The following is a 25526-nucleotide window of genomic DNA, read 5'->3' on the forward strand; positions in this document are numbered from 1 at the left end:
ACTAAACCAAAGATCAAAGCTGGCGTCCTTTCAGGTGAATAAAGTCATTTATAAAACTCAACTTTTTGGTACAGTGGGGCACAGTCAATTCCTATACGAACTCTTTTGTATGTATATGTATATGTATATGTTTAGGTGTATTTGAAGTTAACATCGTTTTGGTATTTAGGTTATTTATTATGCTGTCACAGTTAAAAAGCATTTATTATCTGCTTATAACTATATAAATTGAAATTTTTGATTACATATAATATTACGGCAGTTTTCACAATGGATTTACGTTTAAGCTTTTGTCATTGTTGATGAGTGCTGTGAAATGTTCAATACTAATGGAGCCTAGCCTTAAACAGCTGAAAATGGTACGAGGAGTCATTTTATTGAATCTTTAGCCCTAATAGTAATTGTACTCTCAATAAGCACGGAAATGGACATTAGGATTGTCCATTATTCAAATATTTGCATTTTACAATCAAATGAATCGGTTGACCTGTCCTATTGTAGGCTGAGCTAGGATAGAGCTAGGATATATCTGTTATTATTGTAAGACTCTATTTTTATTGTACTCAGCATAAATAAATATTGAGTAAGACAATCACGAAGTGAATTGCTTGAACTGATCTCATATTGGACGTTGATTTACTAACGAACAGTACATTCAAGTGGCCCAACGATACCAAGCACGGACTTGTTAGCGGACTATATGCGGTGGCGAAGATCATGAATTTCTTAAGCTTACTGCTTAATTTCCTATGCGGCTTTAATGTGAGTATGTATGTCTCTGTGTGTGTGTGTGTGTGTGTGTGTGCATGTCAATAATGCCTAATTGTATGAACCCTTATTTGATTTTCAAGTTTGGCTTACGGCTCTGTCAATTTCACATGTGTGATTAAATTAAATTTAATATGGATTAAATGTTTGTTTTAATTTATTTATATAGATTTTTTTTGGATTTTCTTTTCGATGTTTTTATGTGTATTAAAGTTATGTTATTGTTTACTTTACGCATTAAATTATTAATATTATTTATATATATAATTTTAAATACATACATATTTATATTATTTTCTGTTTGCTTTTGTATTTTTGTGTTGTTAAATTTAAGATTTTAATTTAATTTAATTAAATTTAATTAAATTTAGCAATCGCTTTAATTTGTTTTGTTATTTGTTCTACTTAAAGTAAACTTAAATAGCATTTGTAGTCGTTTCTGGCATCCAACGTAACACTCCACAAGGCCAATCTTACCCCACTTAACATCAATTTAACTAACCCCATATTATTTATGATACAGATTCATGTTTTGCCAAGTGGTCCATTAATATACCAAAGATACATAAGTAATATGCGTAGTATAAATTATAAAGATACATACAAATATATATTTTAATAATATATATATATTTTAATATAGATTTAGAATGAGACATACGTATATACATATAGGGCATATCGCGTGGGATAGAGCAAGAGAGCGCGCGCACGTGGATAGAAAAAAAAGAGAAAATAGTTTAATGCTTATAAAAAAGTCAGCTTCAATTATTTACGAATTAAAAGATTAGCATAAAAATATTGAGTTTGATAATATGATCCACAGATCAGATGATCCAGCTGAAAGCGCCATTTTAATATTCTATGTAATTACAACGGAGAGATGAATTTATAAATCTTCGTCAGCTTTCCGCTGACTTCATGTGACACTTTTATCTCACTTAATAGCTTTTTGAACGTATTCTTCGCGCATTCACAAAATAGTAGCTTTTACGAATTACATTTGACTACTTTTACTGTTACACAGCACCCATTTTCGCTGAGGTCTACTAGTGTTGCAAAATGTCACTTCCAGCTGGTGTCATTGTTATATTATAAGATTAAGCTGCAGGTTTTTTGTGCATGTGCAATAGATGGGAATCGAGTTAAGTGCTCAAGACAAAGAGAAAGAGTGGGATATATATGTATATATATATATAAATATATTTATTTATATATATATATATAGATCGAGAGAAAGAGAGAGAGAGAGAGAGAGACAAAGTGAATTGAAGAAGGGGAGAGAAGAAGATGAAGATAGATGGAGATTGAGCTTAGCTATCTGCTCAGTTTGAAAATATGTTGCGCTTTTAGGAAGCATACGAAAGGTTTGACAATTTCATTTTGGTTTGGTTTTGGGGATAAAAGTGGGCTAGTGTGCGAGTAAGACTGATGGAGAAGAAGGGGGTGGGACAGTTAAGGAGAGGTGAAAGATAGCGAACACTTACCCAGTAGTCAAACGTCGGTCTCGATGCTAACAGCCAGCGCATTGTTGTGCCTCATTGTGAGACTGCTGCCAGCGCTGCCAGTTGCCACATTGACGCTTATTGTTGACTGTAGCTGCTTGAAGCCATTCTGCTGATGTTGCTGCTGTTGTAACTGTAGCTGCTGTAACTGTAATTGCTGCTGCTGATGCGGTGACGTCGCTTGCAGCTGCATCGGCGTGGCTCCCAAAAATGGAGCAGCTGCTACACTGCGTCCAGGATGTGTTTCAGTTAATCCCGGCGTCGATTCAACACCATCGTCCAAATCCATCATATCCGATGAGGACTCAGACAACGATGATTTCTTCAAGTGTTGACCTACTTGTAGTTTTATGCATTTGTTTAGTGTTGTTGTTCAACGTTGTTGATCGTTGTTGTGGTTGTTGTTGTTGTTGTTGTCGCAGTGTTTTCATTTGGTTTTTTTTTTTGAGTATTAAACAAAGTTGTTGTTGTTGTTGTGTGTGTGTGTGTGTGTGTGTGTGTGTGTGTGTATGGTTCGATTGTTACAGTGATGGTTGACAGGTGACGGAAGGGCGTGGAGGGTAGTTGGATTCATTGGATTGCGTTCGGTTACGTTGGGTTATACATTGAATTTAATTTTGGATATGGATTGGTTTCGGATTGTGGAAGATTTGATTACAAATAATTGTTTCAAGTTCAAGTTCGATAGCGATAATTATCGAATTTGCAATACGATTTGACGGAATAAAGAGAGAAACAAAAAGAAGAGAGAGAGAAGAGAGAAAGAGGAGATCACACATACAGTTGTAATGTATTTATTACAAAAATGCTTTTTGTTGTAGTTCTTGTTACACACAAAACACACAGTACGTGTAATGTATACGTTTTTGTAGGTCCATGTAGTACACACAGTGTTGCCACATGCGCGAGGCAGCAACATTCACACACACTCACATCTGGCAACACGGCGTGCGCTGATGCGTACATTTTGCAGTACGCCTGGTACGGCAACGCCGCCGCATCAAGCTTTCATAATGCCTACGATTCGTTTCTTTCTTCGTAAATGTTTCTATTTTTATTCAACATGGATTGTATTTGCACTAGATATGCAGGCGACTGTGTGTGTGTGTGTGCGTAATGTTCGAGTATGTGAAATAGTGAGAGGTAAATTGTTTATGTGTTTGTGTGTGTCTCTCTCTGTGTGTGTGTGTGCGTGTGTGTGTGTGTGTGTGTGTAGGTGTATGTCGTAACGTGTTAGTGTGCTTGTGGTTTTACTTTGAGACCGTCCAGTCGGATGTGATTATGATACGAGTGGAGTGGAAGATATCGAGGCACAGTGCACATTTCAACTTACCTAATGTACCTGGCAAATATGGACAACTAGTAACATGATTAAAGTTTTGGCTCTGCATCTCCTCCTGATCCGTTTCGCGGTGATAGAAGTAATTGAAATTACTGACGATAACCGGTACTGGCAGTGCGATTGTCAGCACACCAGCAATAGCACACAATGATCCCACAATTTTGCCCCAAACGCCGACGGGTCTGTTTTTGGTTTTTGTTTAATCGTTTATCGATATCAATTTATTAATTTCAGTTTCAATTCGTTTCATTTATGAATTTGTTGCATATCGTGTGTCAAACGAATTTCAATGCAGTACATTTTCCAATTTGTGTTTTTTTCATTTCCATGTTTTTTCCGTATATGTTTTGTTGGCGTTTTCCCATATATTCATATTTATTGGGTATTGAATTTTTTGTTATGGATTTTTGATGCGATTGTTTGTTTTAACAGTTATTTGTTTTTTTTTTTACGATTGATATTTTTGATTTGTTGTAGTGATTAAATTGATTTGAGGTATAGATATATATATATATATTTATATATATTTATATATAGATTTTATATATTGGATTTTTGTTTGTTTGTTTTGGATGAAGCGAGCGATGTTAACGAACGAACGATAAATAAAATGAAAATACAAATATATAAGAAATGTAAAGTAAAACTCTCTTTTTTGATTTCAATTTTAGTTTTTAGGTTACATTTTTTTTTGTATATCAGTGATTGGCATTATAGAATATGTACGTATACAAGTACGAGTATATTTGATTATAGGCAATAGCAGTAGAAACAGTAAAACGAAATAATAGTTTAGCAAAGAGTACTCGAAATTAGGCACAACACTTAGAACAAGTAGCGTTAGGAGTGTTTTTTTTTTTTTTTTTTTTTTTCTTTTTTGCTTTGGCTTTGGGTAAAAGGTTCTCTCTTTTATTATTTTATAAGTATGTAAGTATGTGTATATATAAATATTTTTTGCTTAGATGGCATAGTCGTGTATGTGTGTGTGTGAGCGTGTGTATAATATACATATGCATTGCATTTTGTGCGCGAGAAAGTAACACAGGTGTACAGCAAGTTGAAGCGAGTGCGGGTGAGACAGCAAGAAAACTTGTGTGTGCCTGTGTGAATGTGTGTGTGTGTGTGTGTGTGTGTGTGTGTGTGAGTGTGTGTGCGTGTAAGGAAACTTTTTGTGACAGAACTACTCAAAGTTAACCGCGTCTCTGGGCATGGTAAGGTAAAGCAGCGAGGGCAAAGGTTGTGTTCGGGACGGAAGCATGAAGCGGGCAGCGGGTGATGTAGCGGAAGATAGAAGCTGCTGCTGCTTATTGGATGCGTTGGCTGAGGCAGCGCTTTTGGACTTGTCTGGTTGGATATTACTTAGGTACGGTCACGGCTAAATAACTTTGCATGTGTGTTTGTGAGTGTGAGTGTGTCTGCTCCTCTGTTTGGCTGTATAAGTGGTGTATTTGTTTGTGTTAGGGCATGCAGCATGCGTTCAAGATAAGAGCAGAGTTAAGAAAATTGCGCAAAATGTGTTATCGGTATCGGTATCGGTAACGGTATCGGTATCGCTATCGATATTAGCTAAAGCCACTAGCCCAAGCTGCATCAGTTGCAAGGGTCGTGGCATACTGCACTAAATAAACGCAAGTTAAAATGGTATAAGAACGTCTAACTTCAGTGTTTCGCGTTTGTGTTCGTGTGTAGTGTGAGAGTGTTGATTTGATGAAGATGTCGATGGGCGAACACTGTACACACAGGTATACAGTGCCAAATAGATGAGAAGAGTTGTGTTTGTAAAGTTCTGTATGTATGTATGGGTTTTTATTTGTATCTTTGTTGGGTTTTTGAACTAAACAACGACACAACGTTACATTGATAATGATAGAAAAACTTGTTCATTTTATAGAGTTTTTCCAAACATTTCAGTTCAATTGCGTTTTCACTTTAGGCAAAGGCAATTTGCGTAACCAAAAGTCGGGCAACTGCAAATGTTGCTTTTGCTTAAGGCTATCGGGTAATAGAACCAGAACAGAACGGTACGCAATGCAGCGCAACGCAACGCAATGGAACGGTACGGTACGGAACGGAACGGTAACAGAACACAGTGGCAACACAAGATATAAGTAGACGGTTAGGTAGATAGGCAGGTAATTAAGTGTGTATAAGTAGATCTCACAAAATAGCTATAAACCTTAATGAAAATATAGTAATCTCTTTAGTTTGTAGTCAAAATGAGGAGCGAAACGAAATGAAATCGAAATGAACCAAGACGAAACAAAACGAAACGAAACGAAACGAAAGGAAAAAGCGCAGCGATTCAAACTTTGTGATAAATGAAAAATCAAAGTCTATACGCATTAGGCAAACAAATGTTGTAAGTGTTTTTCTCTTTTCATTTTTCTGGGTGAGTATTACAAACTTTGGTTAGTAATTGATAAGATAAGAAGGAACTGAAAAACGCTTGGCGAAATACTGTACAAATAATGGACAACACTGGAGCGCAACTGGCACGCACAAAAAATGTATAAACAAGAAAATAAAACTCAGAATCGATAACATAATCATAAACAGGAACATAAACAGAATTGTAATCAGAAAAGTTAGAGTTGTAATTGTATAGATTTGCATACGTCATGTCACCATATCCAACGGTGGTCATGGTAACGACCGCCCACCAAAATGCATCGGGTATGGACTTGAAGAAGGAATTTTCGCTTCCAGCTTCCGCAAAATAAACAGCCGATGAGAAGAGTACGACGCCTAAAAAAATTGATGGGAGAAATTGCTTTGCATTGGTTCCGACTCGATAATATATCATAAACATAAGTGTTTTTTTTTGGTTTTTCTTCTTTTTTTTTTATTTATTAAATATATATTGTTTTTTTTTATGTTTAAAGTTTTTTAAATAAAAAATAACTTGAAATGAAAACAGTATTGTATTCTGCTTTAGTTGCCGATTTGGCTGGGCGTCCGGCAAGTCCTTGTCTGTGGGATAGTCTCGGGCTGGATACGTGTGAACGGTCCGGCAGGTAATACTCTCTATGTGTGTATGTGTGTGTCAGAGTGTGTGTATGGGTGTGTGTATGTGTGTCTGGGTGTGTGTGTGTGTGTGTGGTAGTGTATTCTGTAGAACGTGCTATACAATGTGTGAGCTGATTTTCTTATGAGCCGGGACATTGCGGACAAAACGGAACAAAGTGTGCAACTTAAATCGGAACCGGATACTTATTGTAGCGATTTCATTTGAAGCGAGCTGTATAAACCCGCCCGCTTTCCTGCTGCACAGCATTGTGTAGCACGCTTTTCAGATTGGCTGAGCCTATTTAAAAACAGAACGCTGTTTAGGGGGAAGATTTGAGTTTTGGGTTCTATTCAAAATGGCGTGACAATGAGAAACTGAGCCGCGGCATTCCCAAGCAGAAAAACGAGTGGGCTGGCCTATCCAATAGTGGGCGTGGCAATTGGTTGAATCGGTTTCTGGTGCGCTTAGCTCTGTCCAAAAAATATGGTGATATCTCATTGATCAACGACGACGACGACGACGACAACGAAGAAAACGACGACGGCGACAATGGACAAGTGTTTCAAAATAAATTATTGATGGAAATTTTTCTTGTTAATTATTTAGTTATATTGCTTGTGCGTGATATTCGACTAGTGGGATGGTTTATTATTCTGCTTGGGGTACTGGAAACTCAAGATCAGAACTAGACAGAACGAAATGAGTAACGTGAGAACCGAAATATAGGACATGCTAAACACAAGATCAAAACAAAAATAAAATAAAAGTGAACAATAACATGGTCCAATAAAATAAAAAGTGTTCTTGACTTTGGCATAAAATGAAAATCAAACAAAAGTTATAGTAACAAGAAATAGAGTTAAAATGAAAATGAGAATCGCGCATTTTGTTAAATGGTTAATGAAATCGTTAAGTATAGCTGGTGAGCGACAAAGAGAGCGTTAAAGAGAGAAAGAGAGAGAGAGAGAGAGAGAGAGAGAGAGAGAGAGAGAGAAAGAGAGATAGAAAGAGAGAAAGATAGACGCAGAAAGAGGGCGAGAGAGTGTAACTGGGAAGGGTTACAGCGGGCGATTACGATCACAACAATGAACGACCACAAAGGACGACGATGCAAAGACAACGATGATCTGGATGTCACATGAAATTGGGCTCTATACAAGGCACAGATAGTACGACTAGATACAGATATAAACACACAGAGTATAGTTACAGATATATAGAGATAGAATTAGCTTAGTCGGTTTGCTTAAAAAATATATATATTTTGTAGTAGTAGTAGTAGTAGTAGTAGTAGTAGTAATAGTAGGTTTGCAAGACACATAAAATAGGTATTTATATACATATTTTGACATAACTGTACATAAGAGAATTACGGGAAATACGCCTGGGTTTTCCAAAATTTGAAAATTGAAAATTGAAAACATCAGTTATAACTGACAAGCTTGCTCGAGGGATACAAAGAGAAAGTTCTGGAATGGGGTATGAAATACAACTATGGCATTGCAATAAAATTGCGAAAGATTCGTTGTTTACTTAAGGAACTCATTTATACAACGATTTACAAGTTAAAAATCAAACAAAATATGAACGGAGAAAGACAGTGTGGGTGTATGTAAATGTGTGTGTGAGAGAGAGAGAGAAAGAGAGAGAGAGAAAGAGAGCAAGATATCATGTAAGGAAAGCTATTAGTTGCTCTCTTTGATATGCTGGAGAGAGAACCTAATATACACAAAAAGATAAAGTAAACACGGTTAGAGTGGGACACTGAACAAATGCACTCGTAAATAAAAAGACAGTAAGTGAAAGACAGACAGAGAGAGGGAGAGAGAGAGAGAGAGAGAAAGAGTTATAGAATAATTTTTAGCGCTATGTTACAAGGAGCAGTTAATAACTCAGTTAGTTGGGTAGACACACAAATTGAGCAGCGCAGTTGCAGTTAATTTGTTTGATTTTTCTGTTTTTTTTTTGGTTTTTTGGTTTTTTTTGTTGTTGTTATCATTGGATTGATGCAGATGTAATGTAAGTTGTACCTCATATCACCATATCCCACCGTAGTCATGGTCACCACAGCCCACCAGAATCCGTCGGGTATGGACTTGAAAAACGAACTCTCGCTGCCAGCCTCCGCAAAATAAACCGCCGATGAGAATAGTACAACGCCTGGGCGCAATTTTAAACAGAGATCAGCGATAGATTAGTTTCAGTTTCAGTTTCACTTATGATAATTTATACATATATTTATTTATTGGATGATTTGAACAGATATTGAGAAAGAGAGGGAGTGTTTTAATTAGTTGTTTTCTGCTTGGGTCTGAGCGCTGATCATCGTACGTTTCATCTGCATTGGAACCATTCAAAAACCTTAAACATTAATTGCAATGTGTGAATATGAAAGGAACCCCAAATGTTGTTCAGTGTAGTGTATAGTATTAAGAATCTCATTTTCGGGTGCTCTTTAGTCGAGTCGACTTCGACCTTCGACCTTCGACCAATGATCTTGACTTGGTTTAAATTATGTTTCTTAAAAAAAAAACTACAGGATATACATATTTGTATATGAAAGAGTTCGTTTCCTTTCATTTTATACGTTACATAAGATTATCAAAAACATCGGATTATTCATAATTTTTTGCATAATTTATTTAGTTTTTTTGTGATATTTTTATTCTATTCTGTGCAAAAACTATAAAGAAATGTGTTACAAAAAGATATTTCAAGTGATAAAACGTTTCAAAACTGTGTGTAAATCACATTATAGAGCAAGTATGTTTGTCTGTGTGAGTGTCAGTTGTACCTTGTTATATATATAATTATATATATATATTTATGTATGTCTAATATGTTAAAGTGTATATGTTTGTTTTGTGTGTGTGTATGTGTGTGTGTGTGTGTGTGTCACATAAATATATCGCAAAATATTACAAATTGAAATTAAGGGAAATGCTCACAACGAAAATCGTCGGTTAAAACCGAAGTCTTAGTGCACAAATGTCAATCCTTCTTTCCGTGTCTCTATCATAGAGCTTCAGAGCGTCTAGCTCAACATTTGTGCAATACTACTAATCAGCGCATTAGATATGCGACATATTATCGATGTATCGAATAATTAAGTAAAAGTAAACTTTTCAGGTTATGTTAGTAATATTTCTACTTCTGCAACTACCTATATAGAATATCACATTATATAGTTTGGTAGTACGAGTTGTTCACAGATTTTGTAATTGTTTTTATTTATTTTTTTTATTATTTTTTTTTTTGTAATTGTAATTGTGGAGATAAACAGAAACTAGCTAATTAAGTACTTTGTACAATACGGTATACATATATTATTTGTAAATTTTAGTTAATATGATATATGTATATATACGACTACGGCAAGGCAAATAATATAAGAAACATAAATCAAAAGAGAGACAAAAACATGAAGACACCTAGTTCCTGTTGAAATCGGCCACATCGATGCTGATGCACATACATACATGGTTGCCCCATTAGTGATTGTATAGCTTTCACTCATCTATATCGTACATACAAACAAGCACCTTGTGAGTTTTGTAAAGTTATGATAAACTAATTTGGTGTGTGGTCTGTTTTTTTTTTTTTTATATATATAGATGCATTTATACATATGGTAAGTACATAAAGATCGCTCTATATAGCAGGCGCTAGTATTTTGGCTAAATATCCTGCACTTTTTGTAAGCTTTAAAACTTAATACAACAATAAAATTAACAAAAACACAAACAAACTTAATTCAACGCAATGCAAAGGAACTGAACAGCCTCATATACATTTATTTTATAAATATATTTTTTTCAATATACATTGTATGTAGGATATATAAAGAAGTATACTATATATATCATATACACATAAATAATGGTTAGAGTTAATAATTCAACGGATACAACAAACAAACTAAAAACTAAAAGCCAAAGAAACGACATCAATAACAGCGTAGATGAAGTTACGTTTACAAATACGATTACGATTACGATAACAGTTACGATTACGATTACGATTACGATTACGATTACGATTACGGTTACGTTAACGTTTACGTTTACGTAATGCGAAACAACTTGATTATGTTAAGACGTGAACAACAATTTAAAATATGTATGGGTAAGTATATATTAAAGATATGTTTTTTGTAGTTACTTCTCATTTTCCAAAAAATTCGCATTTTATATATTTCGGTAATGTTTCTAGTAATTTTCTAGCATTTTCTAGATTGTTTTTTTTTTTTTTCTTCTTGGACAATTCAACGCTAAGAAGTGTGCCAATTTTAAGGCATTTTGTGCGCAGTTTGTGCAGAAAACAGAGTTATAGAACAGAATAGATAAAATCCATAGAAATAAGCATTAATTGATAGATTGTGGAAAAAGAAAAATGATTCAAAATAGGATTTATAGTGTAGGATGTGAATGCATGTAAGGTAAGATGGATAGTGAACTGCAACAAAATACGTTTGGACCTTAAAATTGCCAACGACTATAGCGGGGGGCGTTTATAAAAACCATGAAAATTATGTTTTTATTTTGTCAAAGTATATCAGGAGTAATAGACTAAAATTCGAGTACATTGACATTGATTGTTCGTTTTCTAGCCAAAAGACGATCAAAAAGATATAGTCATACATATATCTAATGCATATATATATTAAATTTACTGTTACGGTTACTGTTACATATACTGGTACCGAATAGCTATGTAAATCTGTTCCGGGCCCATATAAAAAATATCAACTGTGGCAGGTATATATTTAAGTAATACTTAAGCTAATTAGTAGACGAAAATATTTTATGGTATATACGTAGTGGAAAAATACACGTACACGTACACAAATACATGTGTATAAGTATATGCATCGATATTAAGCTCTAGAGGCACCTAGGTGTATGCTGCGTCGGGTTTTAGCTAGATAAGCTACTCGTATTATGTAACTAAGTAATAGGTTTTAGTTTAGTTTAGTTTAGATTGGTTTAGTTAGGTATATATATATAGTATAGATAGAGTAGTAAATTGTATAGACATGTTTAATTCTTGAGTTGGTATTTTCATGTATACGTAATATATACTGTTATTGCTAGGTAGTAATTAGCATTAACTATATTGAATAGTATATTACTTTCATGTAAGGTTTACTTTAGTTTAGCTTGTACTTGTACTTTGATCATAGTGCATAATAGTAGCCAAAGAGCACAGATTCCCAAATAATATAGGGCATATGCTGAATTTACTTTAACTGTGCTTGGTTATTGTCCGATATCAACTCACAAACTGACAGACAGAAAAGATCATTCGACCGAAAGATGATCTTTATAATGTGGTTTTAAGCTCTGGGGCTTGGTCGGGTTTTGGGTAATTGAAATGACAAATCATAATTGTTAAAAAGCAAATAAATTTACTTAGTATTAATTCGCTCGATATCGATATAGAGTCGATTGCTTTTCTTGTTTTTTTTTTTTTTTTTTTTTTTTTTTTTGTGTACGAGGATTGTTGTAAACAAATGGTGAGTATTTTAAAATGTGCTGGCTGTTATGAACTTCATTTATATAATGTATATCTAAAGTTTGCTGTAGTTGTTTGCTGTTGTTTTTTTTTTTTTTTTTGTATTAATTAGGAAGAGGAGTTTTTGCTAACGTTGTGATATTCCGAAACAGTAAATATGTTAATAGGTCTGTCTGAGTTGTGTGTGCTTTGTTTAGTAATAGTTTTGTTAGGGCAACAAGTTAAGTTATAAGGTCGCTGGTCGTAAAGGTCATTGTTAATATCATAATAGATTGGTATATTGGTTGGTACATAAGTAAGCAGTTTTGTAGGTAGGTGTAAAATATAATATAGTGTGTATGTGTGCTTTGTTTTTGTTGTGTTTGTTGTTTGCTTGTTTACTGTTGTTGCAATTGGTTTGTTGACTGTTTTGTTGTTAACTTACCTATAAATAAGAAAAATATAAGTAAACCTAATTCCCGCATTGAGGCTTTCAGAGTTCGTCCTAATATTTGTAAACCCTTCGAATGCCTAGATAACTTAAATATTCGAAATACTCGAACTAATCGTATCACTCGTAATATTGCCAAGGACATAGCCTGATTCGATGACTTGTCCTAAAAATTTATAATTATTTATAGATTTGTATATTGATTTGTATGCAACAGATGTAAGTAAGTAGTATTTCATATAGGTAAGTATGTATAAGTAGAGTATATGTATATATGTATAAATATATATATGTGAGGTGGATATCTGTATATATTTATATAGCTGTATTGTATGTATGCATGTGTGAGAGTGTGTGCGATTTGGTTTCTTTTAACTCGTGTTATGTAGTTTAGTTTAGTTTAGTTTAGTTTGGTTTAGTAAGTTAGTAATATACAACAATTATTCGTACTGTTACGATTGTACAAGAGCACTAGGATAGGCATTTAAATGTACATAAATATCAAGTATTTTACGTAGGCAAAAGCATTGCTATCAAATCATTAGCTGGTTATATAATATGTACGTATTTATTTATATGTTCAATGTCTGTCTCATTTGAGTTAACACATCCATATTTTTATGTAAGTAGAATGGGAAATAAAAATCATAAAATTCAATACAGGCAGTTTTATAATAAATTTATTGTTACATATGAACAAAATCAAACAACGCGACAATTGGCTTATTTCTTTTTTTTTGTTTTTTTGTGTATTGTTTTGTTTTTGTTCAATAATTTGTAGGCAAACAAAAACAATAACAATACAATTATTTTGTTAATATACAATGTACATGTTTCTTGTTTTTGTGACAGTGTATGTATGTATGTATGTGTAGTTGTGCGTATCTGTGTGTGTGTATGTGTGTGTATGTGTGTGTGTGTGATTTAGCATTACAGTTTTGGCCAAACAAAATCTCATACCTGTGGACTGACTGGCGCTTTTGGAAGATTTAAGGTATCCTCCTCTTCGGCAACGACAGTCGCTAGTGTTATAAAGTACGGAATGATGGCGATTATGTCGATAACATTCATGACATCCCTGCAGAAATTTAATTTGTTCGGACATGCGAGGAACCTGCGCGGGCGCGACAAAATATAAAACAATACGATGTCACGGAGAGAAAGAGAGAGAGAGAGAGAGAGAGAGAAAGAGAGAGAGAGAGAGAGAAAAAGAGAGAAAGAGAGAGAAAAAGAGAGCAAGAGATGGAGACAGAGAGAGAGAGAGAGAGAGAGAGAGAGAGGGAGTAAAGTTTAGAGACAGAAATGAGACAAGTAAAAGAAATTGGATGATAGGGAGGGAGAGAGAGAGATATATTGGTTGAGACACAGAAAGTAATACAGCGAAAAGGAGAAAAAAGAGCAAAAAGAAAAACGTACAAATATTGCATATATATGTAGATCAATATGTTCTATCAATCATCAGGTCATTATAAACTAAGCGATAACAAGTGATATAAATAATATGGACAAGCTACTCAACTAATATAGATACCCCATAAAGAGTAACTGCCGCCTAATTTATTCTTATGCAGTCTTTTATTGCAAGAACAATTTAGGCCTGACTAAACATAATTGCAAGCGCTACATGGAACATCAAGATGGTGACATACCTATGGTTTGTAATTCTAATTTTGGGTACATATTCGTTTATTTGCTACTCTCTTGCATAAAACGATGAATTCAACCGTAATTTAAGAAGTGATCTTAATTAATTTTTAGAATATATTTTATAAAAAAGTATATATACATATACATATATAAAAATATATAATATAATATATATTCATATAACTGCTCAAAAAATAATTTTCTTAGCCCTAAATTTTTCACAAAACTGCAGTACCCTAAGTAACCTAAAACTAAGCATGCAACAATCTCAACTTATTTAATACCCTATTTTAATGTTATAAGCAGTGTTATATATGTATATGATGTGAAGATTGTGATAGAATTCATACCTGACAGTTAGCTCAAATGTAAACCAAATAATACATAACGTTTCTATAAGGAAGAAAGGATCTGTGATGTCAGGCACCTCGTCTTCCTCGATTTTTGTGCCATTTGTTGTTGTATTGAACACCTGCAATTAATTATGTAAAGTGGTACGAACATAAATTAACGATTTATAAATCGTGAGTATTGTCAAAGATTTGTTTTGTTTTTTTTTTTTTTTTTTAAGAGTAGTACGCACCTTGTAATGCTTAAATTCGGGTAATGTTTCTAGACAAAATATAACAATTGATAGCAATATAACAAATACACTAATTATGGCTACAACTCTGGCGGCTTGCGAGCTCTCTGGGTACTCAAAGAGAAGCCAGACTTTTCTTTGTTTCTCATTATCCGGTAATGGTCTTTCTTCCTCTTTAATAAAGCCTTCATCCTCTCTGCGCATAAATAAAATAGAAAATCAAGTATATTTTCAGGTTATGTAAGCACCTCAATATTATGTGTATGTGATTGTGTAGATGTGTGTGTGGGTGTGTATTGAAGCTTAAAGTTTCTTAAAAAAGTGGATTTATTTATTTATTTTATATATTTATTTTAAGTTTTTTTTTTTTTTTTTTTTTTTTTGTAGCCCTAAGCAGCGATTTGGTTTGGCAGCCAATTGCAGAGCTTGACAATCACTAATCGCTAATCATAATATACTTTTCGTAATCGCTTATTGAAATTGATATTCTGCAACTAAAAACGATGATATAAGGATATTAAATACAGTTGTGTTGAAGTGTTAACAAGAGTTGTAAGAAGTGTTTTTGGCTGCGAATTATTCGTTTTCTTCTGGCCTCTTCTTCATTTTATTTAGCTCCGTCTTCTTTGGGTCGCTCTCGCTCTCGCTCTTTCTGGGCTTTCACGGTTCCGGCCACCCTTTGTACCGTATGAACAAAATTTTAAGCTGGTGGTCAAGTGATTAACAAGTGAAATCGACAACGTCTTCCAGTTTGCTATTCGCCATTCTCTCGTTCGTTCCGTTATTGTTTTTGTCTGCTGTCTGTCTGTGCGCGTGTGTGTGTGTCTGTGTGTGTGTGTGTGTATCTTTTGTGTGATATTTCCTTTTTGGTTATATCTTAAATGCAATTCCCATGAAAACCACAAAACATACGTAACGCTCAATAAACTTCAACAGTCGTCAATTGACTGAATAACCACAAAGTCAATAAAAACATATGCAAATACTAAACAACAATACGAGCATGTGTGTGTGTGTGTGTGTGTGTGTGTGTGTGCATTGTTCATAGTTTCATGGAACACTCCAAGAATTATCACATTTTGTGGCTTTTATTTGTGTCAAGACATAGGATTAGAATACTCGGAGTTCAGACAGTTCAAAAACTGCTATAGGAACTATCGAGTGAATAATATGTTCTCAGCAATTAGAGAAGAGTAAAAGTTCTTTCAAAGCAATGCTTTTTTTTTTTAATTGAAGTTCATGTATTTAAAATTCAAAAGTTTTATATGCTCCTAGAGAAGTAAAAGTTCTTTCAAAGCAATGCTTTTTTTTTATTATTGAAGTTCATGTATTTAAAATTCAAAAGTTTTATATGCTCCTAAGGCGACAAGTTCAGCTATGGACTTTGAGTAATTTTAAAGTACGGATTTCATATATCGAAATCTTTCTTAAGATGTGCAATATATTTGTATATTGGATTAGTGTAGCGGATAAATAAGATGGCTTACTTTGCTGACTTGAACTCAGCAGCAAACTAATTACAATTACTGAATAGGTAAGCAAAGCTGTTAATTACTATTTATAGCTTCGATTTTTTCTATGCGTCTACACGTGTGTGTGTGTGTGTGTGTTTGTGGGTATGTGTGTCTTGGTCAGGTTTCTAGGTGCCGTGTTGCATGCCTTGTGAGTGGGGGGTTTTGGGAACATAGTTCAACAATTTGCTGCCGCCAATAAGCAAAACCAATTCGCTCTTTGCTGCACTCAAATATTAGTTTGTATTTTTGTAGTTCTTGTGAGTTTCTTTCATTTTAAATATTTTTGTTCGTTTGTTTTGTTTTTGAATTTTTGTTAATCGGGTATTTTTCCTTTTTTTTTTTTTTAGGTGGAGAGGGGCAACCGGCTTACCTGAATTTATTAATTGCTTGATCACCTAATTCATAAAATTTTATTTCTTCACTAAATACGTCTAAAGGGACATTGACCGGTCTCCGTAGTCGGCCACCTGTGAAGAAAAACGTGAGCGGATTGTTGTCGATTTTGCATGTGTAATGTGTGTGCGAGTGAGTGTGTGTGTGTGTGTGTGTGTGTGTGTGTGTGTGTGTGTGTTTTGTATACAGAGTTATGTGATTTGTTGGTTTGTGTTGGTGTTGGAGTCGGTGTTGGTTTGGACGGCGGTAGAGAAGAGAAGTGGGAAAGTTGAGAATATTAGCAAATACTTCGTTTCATTGATTTGATTAATTTGAAAATTGAAATGTACGTAAATGACACTTAATTTGTACCCAATGGGAGTTTAGTTTCATTTTTGTTGTATTGGTCTACTTACCACTCTGATAATAGTATAAAATCGCATCGAAGCTCGGACGACTACGGTCAAAAAAATATTCATTTCTAAGCGGGTCAAAGTACCGTAATCTCCGAGCTGGATCCCCAAGCAGTGTGTCCGGGAATTGATTTAGCGTACGTAGTTGTGTTTCAAACCTTAACCCGCTTACCTATTGAATATATGATATATATTTGTATATGTAAATGAGTGTGTCTGTGTCTGTGTGTTTGTGTTTGTGCGTGTGTATGTGTGTACGCTTATACTGATACTCACATTTATAACGACTCTCTCGCAGAAATCATGATCGTGAGGAATGGGTTCAAAGTGTTGTGGTCCGCCACCAAAGCCATGACCAGCCCCCCCTTCTTCGTCTTGACTGCTCAATTTGGGCAAAGACCTGAAAATTATTGAATTGAAATTGTTTTACGTTTAGATATATGAGGTATACAATTATATATAAAAACAAGAAGAAAGTAACCTGTATTGGCCGGTAAAAAGTTTATAAAACTCTTCAGTACACATATTAAAACTCATCCAAGCGATATTACAAATAGTTTATAGAACAAAGCTCTAGCAAAATCTCAGAAATGAATTAAGTACAAATTAGAATTATACGCCTCAAAAACAATTGAAAATCATTGCGTCCCACACATGGCTAATGGAAGTGATATTTAATAAGATAAATGAGAAGTGCGTAAGTAGTCTCCGTATTTATATACTCGTACTCTCTTATTGATTTGGGGTATTGATTTGCCTATTTGTATTCACAACACTATAACGAGTAACTAAGCCAAAATTGATACAACGATTGGCTTTTGCTGCATCGAACTCATCCCTGCTAATCGGAAAACAAATACGTTTTGCCAACTAGGGAGGGAGAGAGTTTCTTCAAATAAGCTGCCATAAATTCGGATTTGTTTGATATCAATTAGATATGCAATGCAATATGCAGGAGATGCATAATGCAGCAATCAAATCAAATGTTGAGCTGTAATTGATATTTGATATTTTGTATTAGTGCTTGGTATTTTGCCTCAGGTATTTCCTGTGGCCACAGCTACATTGCAGCTTGTGCCCATTCAAAGCCATTAAGTGCGCATTCAATTCAATTCAATTCAATTCAATTCAACTCAACGAGCGGCAAATCGCCGTACTTTTTTTACCAAAATCCAAAAACCCTGCCACATAGCACAGGAAGGCAATAAATGTTTACACATGTAATTGAAATGGTATTACAATCACACATATAGGCACATATTTATGTATGTTGTGTATGTGTGTATGCTACTTATATATATATATATATATATATATATATATATATATGTGTATATAAAGGCATTGCATATGAAGAGGCGCCACCGCTGGCAATGTGCCTAAAAGCGTATCGCTGATGTTGCCAACACAGCAGCTGCTTTTTTTTTCCCCTTTTCTTGATGTTGTTGCACATATATTTTTGTATACCCTGTGCACATGAAAGGAGGAGATCTGATACCCAGATAGTTGAGCGAATGTATGCAACAGGCGGAGACAAGCCATCTGCGCCTGTCAGCCAGTGTGTCCTTAATGTCCGTAATGCTGACACATTTAAACTCAGTGATAACAAAAGCAGGACTAACTGCATTTTATTTATTTTTATATTTTTATATTCAGTTGATATACACGTATGGTTATGCGCATTATATAGCTGACCTGGACGTTGAGGAACAATTGCATAATTAATACATCGCTGGAATCCAAGTTGGCATAAGAACTAAAAACTTAAAAAGGGCAACCCTTTTTCGACAATTTCCATAATTGATTTCGACTTGGTGCTTGTTAATGAGCACAACGAATTTGATGTATCGATGAACTCCAAGTGTTGCACTCTCATTTTCTTTTCATATGATGTAAAGATAAGATACAGGGTATCAAATCGTCGAGCACCACCTTGCTTGTTATCTTTTGGGTTTTATTTTTTATTTTTTGGCAATCGAGTCGTTGTTGCATGGCAGTTTGCCTAGTTTTTGGCGCCCTGGCATTTAATTAAGCGTGTAAGTGCACCGCAGGCGGTCTCAGAAAGCTCGAATAAACCAGCAATTGCAGCAATCTGGCAAAGCGGCACTCCATCTCTAACCCTTAATATTTTGGCCATATAATTGCATATTTGATGAATCGCACAAATACAGTTACGGCACATATGAAGTGCACTTGCAACACGAATGCGGCATCGCTCGGAGATGATGGGGGAGTGGGTTGGGTGTGAGGCAACGAAATGCATTTGTGCATAATTGAAATGCCAAGTGAGACAAATTGTTTAGTCAAAAGCAAATACTGGGACTTTAGTTGAGCGACTATCTAACTGACTGACTGACTGACTGACTGACTGACTGACTGACTGACTGACTGACTGAATGACTGACTGACTGAATGACTAACTGACCGATCCTTGAGGTACATACATATGTCGCATGCAACTCGTGCGTTGCATGTTACTTTTTGCCGTGCGCATGACGTCAGCCTGTGCATGACATGCATGCATGCATGCATGTATGTTGTACATATGCTCCGTTTCGAGCTGTTGGCAGCATCTGTGCTTATGGATAGTTATCCATATCCAGCTGTGGGCCAGTTTTGCATTACCATCGAAATGTCAACAAACAATTGAAATTTTATGCAAAATGTGCTTGTGTGTGTGTGTGTGTATGTCTTTTTTTATTGACACACACACACACACACACAGACACAGACACGCACACACACACCTATTTGTTAGGCGGCCTGCTTTTGTGTGTTTGCCCATGTATATGTATGCGTCTAAATGCCGCATATTCAAGCAATCGTTGAATGCAGCTGCAGCTGTTGTTCTCTCGCTCGCACTTCCACTCTCTCTCTCTCTCTCTCTCTCTCTCTCTCTCTCTATCTGTGTGTGTGCGTTTCTGTTTTTGTGTATGTATATAGGTCAGCGGCACGACTGTGACGTCATTGCAAACATAGTACGTCGCCTTTTGCGACCTATTTACAAGCCGGGCTAAGACCAGCAAACGCAAACACTTTTCGCACTCACTTTATACGCTCCTCTTCGTATTTGCATTCGCTTTGCTATTCGTATTCGTATTCGTATTCGCATTCATATTCGCATTTGTTGTTGTACTTCCGGTGGTGGCAGGTATTGCATAAGCTGATTCTGCTGCTTCTGCTGCTTCTGCTGCTGAAGTTCAATGCGATGTTTCTGGCCAAATCAAAGCAGGTCGCCTGCTGAACAAAATCACAGCTCATGCATCTTATGGCAAACATCTTGGTAATACCTTCTGCGTCTCACTCTACCCCCATCTACCCTTCGTTGAGACCACTCTCTAGGCCCCACCTCTCACTCTGTGTGTGTGAGTGTGTGAGTGTGTGTGTGTGTGTGCTCTTGTCTCTGAATGTAGGCCGGTCAAGGCAACGCTAGAGATCTGCTCTCTCACTCGTCTGCCTCTGTCGTCTGCCCCTTCTTCTTGTTCGACACGTTCATATTGCAGTGGAGTCTATTTATAGCGCACGTCTTTTAAAAAGGGTATGCAGGGTATGCAGGGTATGTGCATGATGATGCATATTTCTCATGCTGCAGCACGTTCTGTTTCCTTTTCTGCTGCTGCTGCTGCTGCTACTGCTGCTGTGGGGCCAATTAATTGCGAAAAATTAAATGCAAATGCAGCAGCAGAGAGTCGCGAGCTAAATAAGTACGTGACATCAATTTGGCCAACTTGGCCCCAAGAGCCTTGAACTGGCGCAGCTACTTAATCAAGAGAGCGTGTGTGAGAGTGTGTGTGCGAGTGTGTGTCAGCTTGCGCGTATGTGTGCTATTGCCGTTAATCAAAAGTGCTGACAATAAAACAGCATTGAATGGCAATGAAGTAGCAGAAGAAGAAGACCAGTTGTGGGGCAACAGCTATTAAAAAATCCATTGCATACGCCAAGGAGCAAGCAAGCAATAAGACTGAAAAACGAGTTCAGTGATTTCACAATAATCAAGATACAGCTGAAAAATATATGCTTTTGAATGAATCTGCACGAAGAGAATATTGCTATATATATATTGATTAAAAATGCAGCTTCAAATGAATTGAAATAAAGAAATATTATGACTTAAGCATTAAGATTTATTTCATTGCTTCTCATTGCTGATTTAATTTAGAGCTAAAGCCAAGAGCAGAACTAAGTTAAACATTTTTGGCAATCAAAATGAGCAGTCAAAATTCTGATCAATTAAGAGTGGTTTAATTTTTCAGTCTTTCAGTGTTAAAACTTTCAGTATGAATGTTTTCACACATCAGTAAATAAAATCGAACCAGACAACGGAATGCACCTAAAAATCTATTTGGTTGTTATAAGTATAATTAACACGGGTCGAACGATTTTATCCTCACGTTTCATTAGTATTTTTAAGTTGCATTCGGGTTTTGCCAACCACGGTCATTAAATATTGAAGTTAATTTATATGAGCAGCAGCAGAAGCATGCACCAAGCGGGAAGCAGGAAGTAGCTACCGCTGACGTCACGTATGGCATTCAAACAGCTGCAGATAGCCGCGAAAACAAAGAATAACCTTTGCCATACACTGAGAGACTCTTGGCTCTGATGCATATGATGATGTGTTCAATAATTAAATGGTTTAGGCTTGAGATATTCGAATGCAATTTGGAGATTTGCAGTTATCAAATAGGTAATCAGTCTTATAAATATCTGAGAAAGACATACATGTACTTTTGGGTAATGTTACTGAAAGTTTTATACGACTCTTTCTTGCAGTGTATCCATAGGAATATTTCGATGTTTGTGTTGGGGAGTTCAGTTCCCATTGCAAAACAAAAAAAAAACAAAAACAAAAAAAGCACACATTTGAGTTGGAGTTTGAGTTCAAGGTGTCATTTGCTGTGGCACGCAGATAGTAGACAAACAGACCTACACACACACACACACAAGTACAAAGAGAGGGGGGAGGGAAGCGTCACGTGGCAGGTGCTGAAGACAACATTGCAATCAATCGTCGAGCCAGGCAGGAATCAGGGCAAAAACAGACGGCAAATTATGCAAATCGGCTTTAAAGCGTGAGGCCGCATGGAGTAGCACTTGCCCTTAGTTCGTTTCTCTACTTGTTTTTTCGCCTCACACAACCCCCGCCCCCACTTTTCCATTTCATACATTGTCGCTGTTGCTGGCTTTGTTGGCTGACCTTGGCCAGCGCAACTTTGCGTGCACAATTTGTGTTGCTGTTATTTTTGGCAACAATTCTCAAATTGCGCGGTGGCCAACATGCAAGCGACGCTTGTTGCTATTGTGCCACCAGCCGCCACCTGCAACGTGCGGTCGGCCAGATGGGGGTGGTGGTTGGTGGCTGTCTAAGGATTGTGGATGGAGGATGGGAGTGTGCTGCAAGTCCCTGAGCACGCCAGGCATTTTAAATATGTTCCGCTATGCCGCCTTGTTGAGACTTAAGTCCAGTTCGTTTATTATCCAAACAGCAAATTGAAACGAAGGAAAACTAAGGAAAACAAGCAACAAAACTTTGCCAGAGATTGCTCGATAGTTGGCTATCCAATTCTTATATTTTTCAGAGAAACAATTCACATTAACTATAAATTAGAATTATTTCGAATGTATGTTTTTTTTATTATAATTTTAAATGAGACGTTTCCTATCCCATAACGTGTATCTATTCTTAATCAGCATTCCTAATAGAGTCGATATAGCAAAGACTGGGTCTTTAGTTGAGCGATTGTTTAACTGACTGACCGACTCACTGATTGATAATTGATTGATACCCAACCCACATGTATTTGAGCAGATCTCAGCTATTTAAATCTGTATTGATGACAATGGGAATATATTCGTATTTATGCTTGCATCACCAAGTACGTAGGAGCCGTTGGATCTGACCACTAACTAACTAAAACTACAAAAAAATAATAAAATAAAACTCCTTAAAATTGTTATAGAGATGTGTGGGATTTCGTATGGGAGATAAACAAACCCGGAGAACATGATATCAACATATATAAAATGCATTAGAAATTATACAAATTGAATTGGATTGTATTTGAGTACACCCTCAGATAGACAGTTGATAGCTACAGGGTATACTGACAGTATTTGCAATGTTACAAACGTAGTTGGGAGCCAACAACTTTGCCCAATCGTATCCCCGACTGACGCGTGTCCAAGTGTGCAATATCTACGGCCAGCTGAAGATGTCTTTTTTTGCAGTTGCTTTTTTTATTATACTTTTTGCAATTTTCCCTTGCATTTTTTTCGGTAACTTCACGGATTCACTTAAGTGATGTAACTACTGGCAGTCGCAATTGCAACTGCTATTGCCTTTCTGGATTTTGCTGGTGTTGTTTCTGTAGTAGTTGTTTTGTTGTTGTTGCCGCCATTCAGTAGCAGATGCTTAAGTGCAGAACGTGATTGCAGTGCGCCGGAATGAAAATGACTAATTGGATTGGTAGTTCAATATTACCGAGTTCCTTCGACCGATGAGCAATCGAAAAAGCACTTGACGGTCAAATGATTTCCGAAACATTGAATAAGTCAATTGAAAATATAATTAATTATTAAAGAATAACGACATTAATGTTGAGTTTTATTTATCAAGTTACAGATATAACTCAAAATGTATTTATTAGCTTTTGGCAAAATACTCAGGGATATTGGACTTACAATGTGATAGCAAAAGGAACTGATTCTTCTCTGGCAAGCATTTAACGAGCTGAATGACTTAAGTCTTTTGCCGTGTCAGCTAGTGGCAACAATGTGGCATATTTAATAGAGTTGATAAACACAATGTGGTGAATTGGCTTTGATGGCATTTGGTGCTTACTAAGCAATGCCAATTGCCAATGGCCGCATTGACGTCGTTGAGCAAGTCGCCTGAATAAGCGACCAAATGCCAAGTTCTCATTATGGCCGGACATGCGGTGTTAATTTTTATACCACACAGAAGAAGAAGAAGATGAAGAAGAAGAAGAAGAAGCAGTGTAGTTGGTATAGATAAATGCTTAATATAGTCGGTGGGCATATAATAAAAGTAACAAGCTGAATCTAAACAACAAAAGGCGACGAAAGTTAAGCGAGTGAAAGCAAAACACAATGCATAACGAAAACAGGAACAACAACAACAACAACAACAACAACAATAGCAGCAGACAGCCTAAACGAGTGTGGTGTGTGTGTGTGTGTGCGTAGAGTGTGTGGCATTGTTAGGGGTCGCCTTTGTTGCTCATGTTGCTGACGTTGACGTCGCTTGTCGCTTGTCGCCTGTAGCTGCCAGCAAGGATCAAAAGTCAAGAACAATGACAGCAGAGCTGCGCAGCAAAACAAAAGAAACCAACAGCGGCGACGGCAAGAAAAGGTTGAAAAGTCAAGTTGCAAGTTGAAATATGCGGCAATTGTTCGACTTGGCTGCCACAACAGACAGAGTGGGCGGCGCTAGGGAAGAGGGCGGTGGTGGTAGGAGGTGGGAGATGGGAGGTGGGGGAGGGGTGATAAGGTGTAGATTAAGTGAAAGTCTAAGCATTTTAGCTGTAGCCTCAATCAGCGTGCGTCTCTTATGGGGTTCAATAGTTTATTTACACTTCAAGCTAAGTGCTGCTTGGGACACACACACACTCGTAATACATACACACTTGCACACAAGCCACACACACACTGAGGCACACACACACATATATATATATATATATATATATACATATATACATCTCATTATCAATGTCGAACGGATGTCAATTCTCATTTAGTTGACTATGGGGCATATTGTCAAAGGATATTGTTATGTTTCAATGCAGACCCCAAAAATGTTTATGATGATGAGCGTTCTTGTTGTTCTTGTTGTTGTTGCTGCTGTTGTTCCTGCTGGCTGTTAACAACTGCTGCTGTTGTTGTTGTTGTTGTTGTTATGGCTGCTGCTGTGACTGCTGTCAATGTCATTGATGGCACAATGCGCATACGCCACATGGGCAGGCAGCAAATTGGCCATGTATACTTTTTATATGTACAGTGTACACAAGTTGTCGGAACGTTGCGATTCTACACGTAGTGATAACTTTAGTTGTTTCTATTCTCCAGGACTTATGAATAATGGATTGCAATTCACAATTTATATTTCCGAATGTGGTTAGAGCTAGCAGATTGTTAAAAGAGCTTTGCTGCATGTTTAATGTATTGCAAATACGTTTCCAATTTGTAACCAATTCAATTTCAGAAAGTTGTCATGCTGTACACTGAGGAAGTACAATTAAAGTCTTTAAGAGAAAAGTGTATGCGTTTCTAAATCGTTATATTTTCCAAATACGAAATATTAAAACTTGGATTGATTAGTGAAACATTGGATGAAACGTTCTTAACACACCATTTCTTCAAATAAGATTCACACTGTGTCTTTTTCTGGTCTTTTATCACATTTAATGTG

The 25526-nt window shown here is 36.1% G+C and overlaps 1 protein-coding gene across 5 annotated transcripts in view; it reads right to left on the bottom strand.

Annotated features, from left to right (window-relative positions):
- Positions 1-1146: 1146 nt before the first annotated feature.
- The window catches only part of LOC6565442 (potassium voltage-gated channel protein Shaker), a 123808-nt gene continuing 99428 nt past the window's right edge, over positions 1147-25526 (bottom strand). For 2 of the 5 annotated variants that reach the window (XM_032738528.2, XM_043216291.1), the window contains 11 exons: positions 17372-17495; positions 17099-17267; positions 16681-16777; positions 14797-14992; positions 14564-14685; positions 13527-13680; positions 12561-12732; positions 6231-6360; positions 3607-3797; positions 2256-2609; positions 1147-1265 (listed from right to left, as the gene is read on the bottom strand). In XM_032738528.2, coding sequence (XP_032594419.1) covers positions 2263-2609; positions 3607-3797; positions 6231-6360; positions 12561-12732; positions 13527-13680; positions 14564-14685; positions 14797-14992; positions 16681-16777; positions 17099-17267; positions 17372-17495 — 1702 coding nt within the window. In that variant the 3' untranslated portion in view covers positions 1147-1265; positions 2256-2262. Of the gene's footprint in view, positions 1266-2255; positions 2613-3606; positions 3798-6230; positions 6361-12560; positions 12733-13441; positions 13681-14563; positions 14686-14796; positions 14993-16680; positions 16778-17098; positions 17268-17371; positions 17496-25526 lie in introns of those variants that run through there. The other 3 variants (XM_032738527.2, XM_032738530.1, XM_032738532.2) reach the window with 2 other exon arrangements.

The sequence above is a fragment of the Drosophila grimshawi genome, unplaced genomic scaffold, assembly GCF_018153295.1.
Source record: "Drosophila grimshawi isolate 15287-2541.00 unplaced genomic scaffold, ASM1815329v1 contig_1006, whole genome shotgun sequence".
NCBI classification, from domain to species: Eukaryota; Metazoa; Arthropoda; class Insecta; order Diptera; family Drosophilidae; genus Drosophila; species Drosophila grimshawi.